This window comes from Amia ocellicauda, chromosome 19 (genome assembly GCF_036373705.1).
Source record: "Amia ocellicauda isolate fAmiCal2 chromosome 19, fAmiCal2.hap1, whole genome shotgun sequence".
In the NCBI taxonomy this organism is placed as follows: Eukaryota; Metazoa; Chordata; class Actinopteri; order Amiiformes; family Amiidae; genus Amia; species Amia ocellicauda.
In genome coordinates, this window is record NC_089868.1 from 15639881 (window position 1) to 15649438 (window position 9558).

The following is a 9558-nucleotide window of genomic DNA, read 5'->3' on the forward strand; positions in this document are numbered from 1 at the left end:
GTACTCATCTGGGGTCTGTGTAAACAGCACCTATTGTAGTAAACCATATGGATGTTTCCAGATCATTTTGCCCATCTGCCTCGGCTACAGGAACTGTGATTTCTAAACATTTATGGAAATGATCAGGTCCATAAAAATGCTAAAAATGCTGCAGTTGGCAAATCTTATTCAAATTGTCTCAATATCCCACCAACACAACCAGAAGGATTTGTAATACATGGAAACACTGCCTCCTGCTGATTATTTCCTAGAACAACATTGGGTTTACTTTAATGTTTCCTCATGTGAAGAATTGGCAAATCTGAGTAAAGCTCACCCACAGTATGAAATTACATAAATACAGTGTAGTAATATAAAATGTCCTCACTTTGACTTGAATGCAGCTGTTTTTCCTAGTGTGACAGATGTAGACATGAATAACAGAGCTGAAAAAGACCAAATTATGCAAAGGATAAATACAATTAAAATATATTCGGGTGAGGATGCATTTGAGCATCACAAAATCTAATTTAATGTTGGTAGTCATTTTAGTGTGTAATAATTTAAAAGGCAATAACAAAACGGCACCATATACAAAAGGTTAATCAATCTTTTATTTTGAATTTCATAAAGAGAAAGAAACAAAAAAGAAACAAAAAACTTAAATAAGACTAGCTTTCTTTCCCACCACTGCAACCACAGCCAGAACGCTGGCCATTCGGAAAACAATTTAAAAAGTTGGGAATAGTTTGGAGCCTTGCTGCTGTTAAGTGCAAAATTCAGTCTCCATGGAAGATCCTGCAGCAGCCTGTTACAAATACAAAAAAAGTCTCTTGTTTGTTGCGATGTTGAAATTATAAATTTCCTTTTCTAAAGTTAAAACACTGAAACAAGCTGCTTCTTTGATTGCAGTCCCCACGCGTGGAGCCTCCCGTCTTCCCCAGTGGAGGCTCAGTTTGCCTCATTCTTGGATGCCTCGTCGAAGTTCTCTACAAGGTCTGTGACGGGAGAAAACAAATGTCAATTCAAGAATCACCATTATATCTTTAACACAGTTTAAGCAGTTTAAATGCTTATCATAGGTTTTTTTTTTCATTCAACAGCAAGCCTTACAGACCATAAATACTGTTGCTTCAATAAGACTATATTCTATGACTCCTACTACAGCAATCTGGACTTTACACAATTTGTGATGACCAGTGACAATAGACCAAAACACCAGATGGTTGATGCATAACAAAATCCTTATTAGAATGAGTGAATATGGAGAAATGAAGGAGTAATACCAAGGGAATTGTCTTCACATATCAATACATATTTCAATTTTTCGGTGTTTTGTACACAGAAGACTGTTTCGCGTTGTATTTGCTTCTCATCACTGCTAATATGTCAACTGAATATTTTCACACTTTTCTGAACAAAATTAGTTTTATTTTCCGTAGGCTTTTTTACTCTGCTAATGCAGACATATAAACCCACTAAAGCCCCAAAATATAACGGGAAGAAAAATCATCATTTGTACCTGGGACATCATCATCTTCTTCGTCAATATCTTCTGCTTTTGGTGCTTTGTTGTCAAGCACTAGGAAGTAAAAAGAAACAAACACATACATTAATCACTCTGTAGTCCAAAGTCAAGCACAGACATGCCAATATTTCTCAAACTCATTAAAGGACCAAAAACGCCTTTCTATGCGAGTCTAACTGGTTGACAAATGTAAACTTTGTTAAGAATACAAGAACTTTATTCTAGGACCCAAAGCATAAAAACAAAAACAGTACTGACATCACCTTTTCACCAGTGTCATTAATACTCAAAAAATAACTTGGAACTGTATTTTTGATTGCCTACACACCAAAAATAACCAAGCACCCATCTCGGAGCTCTGTGCAACACCCACCTTGCCGTGGGAACTGCTCTGCAAGTTTGCGGAGGCTAGTCAGGCTGTCTGCACCCAGCTGACTAAGGATGCCGGGGAGCATCTCTGTGAGCTGCTTGGTCTCTGCGTGGCCGGTGATGGCGAAGGTGTTGGCTGACAGGGAGGCCTGCACCTTAGGGTTGTTAAAGTGAATCACTGTCCCGTCATCTTTAATCATGTTCACCTGCAGAGGGAAGCACAATAAAACGCACATTCAATAACTTTGCTAAGAAGGCATATTGCCACCCATAAAATCATCTAAATGTTGCCAAATTAATAAGACAACAGGTTTTAACAGGTTACCCACCTCCTCGATGCCAGCAATGTTGTTCACGGCCAGTTTCTTTAGAGAACTCTGTAGTTTTTTGTCATCAGCGGTTGCTGTTCTGTGTACAACCTTCTTCTTCCTACGTGCTGTTCCCTGTAGACCAAACAGGAGGAAGAGGGGCAATATAAGCAAAGAATAAGGGTAGGCACAGGAAAAAAATGAGTAGATGCAGAAGAAAATATAAATAGTTGTTTGAGAGTCAAACTTTAGGAACCCATAGAAAGAGCAGAATGCAAGAAATTACAATTTATACAAAAATATCTATAGTATTTAGGAGACTAAGATCAGTCACATCTAATCTAAGACTTCATTATTTACACTTATTTAAAAAAATGTAAGATGCTACTATTTTGTTTTTTCTGAATGTTACAACACTACACACAATAAAACAGAACAATTTCATACCTTTCCACCTATTCGGACCTGGGCCTGAAGCTTGGCTAACTTTTCTTGATTCATAGTTTTATCTGAAACAGAAAAGATACCATTAACAATAGTTTTAGTAGGTTTTCACAACAGCACAATGGAGAAAACAGGACGTTTTGCTCTTAAGTGTCCTGTAATAAAAGACATCTCGATTTATTTCAAATATTGAAGTGTATTTAAGTCACAAATTAATACATTGTGAGCTTGCCTCACGTTTCCTTGAGGTACGATTTTAATTTTTAAAATGTAGAAGTGCATTAGTCGTGATGTGCAATGCAGGGGATATACATGGGGGGTAACAACTGAGCACACATGACATCTGACCCCCACACCACTATGGCTGCAGACACAGCGCTTTTGGCGATGCATGCCTGTAACATGAGTAACCATTCAACGTTTAGATTCACATTACGCTCCACTAGAAGGTAAAGTGTGCGTATGTATTATACACGTTAACTGTATATAAGCCTTAAAACCCGTGCGATCAGTGAGTATTGACCTGATCACACCGACATTTAATCCTACATGTTCTTATGCAATTATGTAGGCGAATATAGATTGGCGTCGATACACTCTCAGCCACAAGAGCCGGAAAGCGTTGCGTCCAAAGTACTTGAATACACGAGCACCAGGCACTGTCTCTACAACGCCACAAAACACCGCACACTAAAAAACCCGCATCCTGCGCCTGAACCGATCTACACAGTTCAGTTAGCGGGATTGTGTGGCGCCTGAACGCCAAGGCCCATTTGCGGACCCACGACTGAACACAGCAGTGCACCGACTCTATTAATAAACACCGGCCCCTGCGCTCACGGTGACTGGAGACGACTGACAAATGAACTCGACTGTGTTATGGCGGTCTTTCACACGCCGTCCCTGCCCGTCATTTCACCTTTGTCCTGGCTCCGGTCCCCGAGGTTTGCAGGCTGGTAGTCGAGCTGTTCTTCCGTGCAACCCGCTCCCGACAGCGACGCAGAGACAACAGCAGCAACACGCGGCGAGGCAAGATGGCGGATCCGAGGGAGAACATGCGTCGTCGGTCACATGACGCGGAAGCCCGCCCCCGGAAGTGCGGAAAGGAGGAGGGTGTCGCAGGGAAAGCCGTCCCCCGGATTCGTTGCGCACAACCAGTGAAGTAGGAACACATTGTCAATGGTTGTGCTTTCTTTAAAATAAAATGTTTTTTTTTTCCCACAGCACCTATGGGCGACTTTCGTATAACCCATATACTATTAGACAATAAATCAATCATTGTGTTCATGCCATCTACAATTCATAAAGTCATTACTGTATTTGGAAACGCAAAAAGATTGTGTTGGTAAAAATGATGTAAGTTTTTCACTAATGCCTCCATATGCAGCAACACTGAACGGTTATCAACATGGTCCACATTGCAGCAGAAAAAGACCTATCTCTTTAAGGTAGCACACATACAACCCCTCCCCGTAGCGTCATTTCCTTCGTGAGGTCGGTTCCGGAGTGTACAATTACACCGGGATCCGGGGGGTTTGTGGTTTGGTTTGGCGAAACAGTGGAGACTGCAATTATCGTGATCTTAAGCTCTCCGGGAAGATGCAGATTCCGTTCATACATTTCACTTTGCTCTCCCTTTCCCCCTTTCTCTTCGGTTTTTATGTAGAGGTAACTGCAGAGGAAGGGCTGGGAAAAGGTAAGGTCCGGTATCTTAGCATGATTCATGAATGATGCATGTGTGGGCAGTGCATTACACACTGCTTTATCTTTGTTTGCAAATGTGCATCATTCGCTACATGGCTGCGTGTGTTGGGAGGTTTTCAGTGCATAAAAACATGTTCATGATCTTGCTGCACTCATGAATGCATGCTGGAAATGTTTTATGTGTGCTCCTTAGAGAGACCAGGTTTACCATGTATTAAACATGACTAGTGCGTTGTAGTATGTAGATCAGCCAGTCTTTACACCCATAACATTAGTAACAAACGCATTCAGGCTACCATGTGTAAAATGTGCTGTTGCTACAAATCAGAATTAACTGGATAGAGAAGGTTACAATTAAGCAATTTATTAATTCAATGCATTTGGTGAAATGCAGTTTTTTCATGTTTAGATTAATAAAACCTCAAAAAATGTCTAATAGTGTCTGTTTGGATACTAGGGGGAAGTCTGGTGGTTGGCACAAGTTTATTTTTATATTTCAAAGAATAAGGATTGTCATTCTGCAATACAATTTTCTCTTCTCAGTATTATTGATGTTATCAATTTCTTGATATTTAAACCCACAAGCACTGTACTGAACAACATTGATAGTTGAGTTCCACAGTCCAGCTAGTTTTATTGAGCTTTCCACCCAAGCCACAACAGCTTTTTTTAATGGTGACAAAACTGCTTTTCACTAGAGACTACTCCCTTTGGCAGGATCGTGTGACTGAAGAAATAAGGACACATCAGACCATTAGATATTAACCAAAACCTGTTTTACAGAACTGAGTGGCCACGTTGCACAATGAGAGATTCAGTTTTATTTAATCACAAATATGTGTGGAGGACATCAAAGAGAATAAGGATATTATTATATTATAAGGATGATCTCACGAATATTATATCTCGTTTCCAACTTATTTTTTTAACTCATTCAATCTACTACTGTAGTTAATGACAGTGGAAAATCTAAGGTAAATCAACAGCCTATTCAAGTGCAGAGATCTTTCTAGCCAAGATGCTTTTGCTGACTTCTTGTTTCTAAAACACAGAAGATTGTACGACTCCCTTTGCACACGTTCTTGACTGAGTTGTTTGTGTCTGCATAGGGTTTGGAGATAACATTCACTGGAGGAGTTTTGATGATGGCAAGAAAGAGGCAGAAGCCAGGTAACCTTTTTTTTGTTTTTTATTCACAAAGTGTTCAATTAAGCTGCTACAATCTCATGTGGAATGAAAACTGGAACCCCTGTGGTCTTATAGGATGGTAGTGGTTCCTCAGTGGTACAATGTTCAGTTTGTCCATTTTGATTATACACTAGGGGAGCTGCATATCAGGGCAAACTTGTATGTAACTTTAAACTCTTATAACATCCTGACATTTGAGCTGTGTTCTCGTCTCGTGAAGGTGGAAATGGAGAACTGGAGGCTAACCTCTGTAGTGTTTCGCTGTTGTCAGCAGGTGAAGAACTCTGGCAGCAATCCAGCGCTGTTCCTCACTGACACGGCACAAAGCTTCAGCTCCTGTCTTGTCTTTGTTATGCCAAGTTCACACCTCGGGAAAGGCGCATTGGTGTCGCACACAGGATAATAGAAATGATATCCTGGTACCTAAGTGTGACAAGGTCACTGCAGTGTGAGTGGTAGTGTGATCTGACCGTGCGTCTTATATTTTTGTATATAGTGGGCTGCCCTTGATGGTTATCATCCATAAGTCGTGGTGTGGAGCCTGTAAAGGTAGGCCAGCGCCGTCCGTGTGTGCCAAGTTTTGTGTCCAAGCCTGTCTACTGACCACTCTTTGTGCTGTTCTCAATAGATGAATCCCCTGAAGAACAAGTATAAAATATGGATCAGGCTGTCCCAAGGATTGTTTTTTTATTATGCTAATGAGAAAATGGGTATTTCATTTTGATGTCGTTGGCCTGCTGTGAATTGCGCAGAAGTACCGGTGAATATTGTTCTTTCTCTTTATTACTCCTTAGCCCTGAAGCCCAAATTTGCGGAGTCTAAAGAGATATCCGAGCTGGCACACAACTTCGTCATGGTCAACCTTGAGGTGAGGATGAAAGAGAAAACGGTGTCAGATGTATGATTTTCTAACCTCTTGAAAATGTACCCCGTGATAAGTGCTAGCCTTCATCCTTACTGTACCTGCATAACATCTTGAAACTCAAATTCTGTGCACAGGATGAAGAAGAGCCCAAAGACGAAGCCTTCAGCCCTGATGGAGGTTATATTCCCAGAATCCTCTTCCTTGGTAAGATATTGTCTCGCGTAGGCACTTCTGCCCGAGGAATGGGCTGCCTGCTGAACTGGCCTGATTAAAGAAAACCTGCCTGGCGAGAATGATAGCATTGTGCATCATCTGGGTGTCTGGGCTTATGAGCTTATTGTGCCCTCTGCTGTGCGTCTCCCATGATGCACAGCTGCACAACCCTTTAATCATGGATTGGATTGTCTGAATTTTACAGTTTACAGTACAGTTTTGTCCTAGGACTTCTATATCTACACCACTACACGTCTAGCTGCTACATTTAATCTGCTTGCTTTTGCTTATTTAATTTTTTTCTTCAGCATTATTTAAGGTTTTCAATTTGCTGACTCTGCAGGAAGCAGCACAGTAAGGATCTGAGTTTGTTGCTTGCGGGTCAGACAGCCCTAATTGGATTCTGAAGCTGCAATTCCTCTCTGCCTTCAGACAAAATAAGTGTCAAGAATGGGTCAGGCTGGACTCATGATCCCATTGCATGTGACTGCTTGTGTGTTTCAGATCCTTCTGGGAAAGTGCACCCCGAAATAACCAACAAAAACGGAAACCCCAACTACAAGTACTTCTACAGTAATGCTGACCAAGGTAGGTTTGCCATGATCGCGTTATAATTCATGACTCAGAATCTTCCATCAGGACCCTGTGGAGATGTTTCTCATTGTCTGGATGGCTGAAGGACAGAAATAAAGAGCTTTATCTTTTTTTCCCCCTGTGTTGAGATAAAGATGTCCTATAACACGTGCCAGGGCCATAAGGAAGAATATCACGAGAGGCCACTAGGTGGTTGTAAAGTGCTATTTTGTAATAACTTCCATCAATCAGGTTTCTCGCAGTGCGTCTAATCTCGGTGTCTAATCCTATGCAGTTGTGTCTGGGATGAAGGAAGCTCAGGAGCTGCTGACGGGTGACGCGTTCCGACAGTCCCATGCGGCCGACGAGCTGTAACGGAGATGTGTGGGGGGGTTACAGTTGGGCAGATACAGCGAGGAGCCCTGCCTCACCACCTCCTGACCACTCTCCCAGGCCAGAGATCTTCACTCACTGCTGGAATACCCAGAAACAGAACAGAATTTAAAGAGGATACCAATTTGCTAAATTAAAATCTCCCTAAAGTCAGCTGAAGTGCTGACTTCTTTCCCCAGTCTATAAAACTACAATATATACCAACAATGTCTATGAAGAACCAAAGGAAACAGCCTACATTTGGCTTGTGTGAATGATCTATTTTACAACTATGGTTGAATCCTTAATTAATTTGTTTTCAAACCATATTCCGGGTCGCAGTTAAAGAGAGAAGCCTCACTCTGGCGAGATAGCAAGGGCTCAGATTCTCATATTAGTTACAGGCATTGTTACTGCATTATACTTCCCCTTCTACACTAACAGTATCATTATTTTTGAGCACAGCCTAATATCTGAACACTATATATATTCTTTTTTTTTTCTTCTTCATTTGTAGTTTATAGGCATTTTGGTCAGTAAGAACACGACTGGTTTTAACATGAGTGGTGTCTCCCTCTGCCATTTTGAAATATGCTTTTGTCACTGCTCTTTGGGTACTTAAACAGGTATTTATATCACCATGTTTGGAGTTTTTTAAATCTAACATTTTTTATTATTGGAAACATCAGAGGGAAACTTGCATTACTGTCAATTGAGAAACCGTCCGTTATAGACCTTCTAGACACGCTAGATTAATAACTTGATTATTTTAATTAACCCCTGTCCTAACTGACTTTAAGATTGTCTTCCTTTCCCTTGCATGACTTACAGTGACACGTCACAGCATTGATAAGATCTTGTTATGAAGCAAAGACATTACAAATGTGCAGTACGGTGTTAAACCACAGCTCGCCATTCTTGTCAATAGACCATTTCTAAGAAAGGCGTTTTATAAGACCAGTTTATCAAGATTAGCATCACCACTACAGTGCATGTTTTTGTTAGTTTCTTTTTGTAAAGGGGCTGCAAATGAACTAGATTTTTTAAATGGTTATATATCGTGTTGTTGTGTCTGTGTTTAATGTATGAAAATAGCATTCGACCTTTGATTTATACCTGCATTACCAGACTGTGTTCTTGTTTCCAATTGGGGGGGATGGGAATAATCCCTGCAATGAAGGATGGTATTGCCATGCTGTATTGTATTTTTTTTTATACGGCGCAGTGTAAAATAAAGTTTTGACAAGAAAGTCTTCACCCTGTATTCTAGTCATTTCAGTATAAAAAAAATTAAGACTTTGTATTATATTGGTTACCAGAGAGTATATGTGTGTCTTTATTCACAGAACTAGTCGCATGAAGTGAGAAAGTTGTCAGAAACCATCTGGGCTTGTGTTAAATTTGCATCAACTAGCTTTACTGAAGATTTAAAGCACACATCTTTCCATCCACAAGATGGCATCACATGCTGTAAGAACGCAGCGCACTGGAGCAGGCCTTTGCGAAGTTGGGGTCGTAAATTACAATCCAATTTGGAGCAATTTTGATGCTTAAAATTCTAAAGCAGTGTGGAAGGATGGTGGAAAAGACTTCCGATGACCGTGGAATGATGATTAAACCATGAAAAGTGAGGAATGACCCTCCTCTTTTATTCGAAGCAATCTGATGATTCCGCTTCTCAGTACAGCGCTGTTTATCAGCCGTAATACCTCTCCCTCACTAATGACGGGAAAGCATTAGCCGAAGAAGCATTTCAGCCCCAGTTTCTCCCTCCCTTCCTCTGCGCTGTGATTTTCCTCGTTGTATAAGACTCAAAGGAGGTTCATGTTTCTAAGAAGGAGTGTGATTATAAGACGGCTGCCCTAGAAAACATTGGTAGCCCTGTTATTCATCCCTGTGGCACCAGAAACTATATTGCAGATAACATGAATAACATGTTAAAGTGAACAGTGTACTTATTCAAATGTAATGCACACAAGTGTTCTGGTTGGCACGCTTTTCACATAGACACTGTA

General features: G+C 40.8%; 2 protein-coding genes across 2 annotated transcripts; one reads left to right on the top strand and one right to left on the bottom strand.

The window, feature by feature from the left end:
* Positions 1-575: 575 nt before the first annotated feature.
* Positions 576-3705, bottom strand: btf3l4 (basic transcription factor 3-like 4). The gene is made up of 6 exons (XM_066691681.1): positions 3548-3705; positions 2632-2693; positions 2206-2319; positions 1881-2082; positions 1502-1561; positions 576-977 (listed from the first exon to the last, which is right to left on the bottom strand). The coding sequence occupies exons 2-6, from the start codon at positions 2683-2685 to the stop codon at positions 931-933; spliced, it is 477 nt and encodes a 158-aa protein (XP_066547778.1). The 5' UTR covers positions 2686-2693; positions 3548-3705; the 3' UTR covers positions 576-930.
* Positions 3706-4133: 428 nt separating this feature from the next.
* txndc12 (thioredoxin domain containing 12 (endoplasmic reticulum)) lies at positions 4134-8793 on the top strand. Its single transcript, XM_066691680.1, has 7 exons — positions 4134-4324; positions 5442-5502; positions 6017-6069; positions 6315-6388; positions 6520-6589; positions 7103-7186; positions 7467-8793. Exons 1-7 carry the CDS (start codon positions 4228-4230, stop codon positions 7544-7546), a joined length of 519 nt encoding a protein of 172 aa, XP_066547777.1. The 5' UTR covers positions 4134-4227; the 3' UTR covers positions 7547-8793.
* The last annotated feature ends 765 nt before the right edge of the window (positions 8794-9558 follow it).

Excerpts from the sequence above, each read along its gene's own strand:
- btf3l4 (XM_066691681.1), bottom strand. The coding sequence starts at position 2,685 with ATGAATCAAGAAAAGTTAGCCAAGCTTCAGGCCCAGGTCCGAATAGGT. Across the intron at positions 2,083-2,205 it reads ACATTGCTGGCATCGAGGAG|GTGAACATGATTAAAGATGA; the intron begins GTGGGTAACCTG and ends TTCCCTCTGCAG. Across the intron at positions 1,562-1,880 it reads AGAGCAGTTCCCACGGCAAG|TGCTTGACAACAAAGCACCA; the intron begins GTGGGTGTTGCA and ends TTTACTTCCTAG.
- txndc12 (XM_066691680.1), top strand. The coding sequence starts at position 4,228 with ATGCAGATTCCGTTCATACATTTCACTTTGCTCTCCCTTTCCCCCTTT. Across the intron at positions 5,503-6,016 it reads AAGAAAGAGGCAGAAGCCAG|TGGGCTGCCCTTGATGGTTA; the intron begins GTAACCTTTTTT and ends TTTTGTATATAG. Across the intron at positions 6,070-6,314 it reads GTGGTGTGGAGCCTGTAAAG|CCCTGAAGCCCAAATTTGCG; the intron begins GTAGGCCAGCGC and ends ATTACTCCTTAG.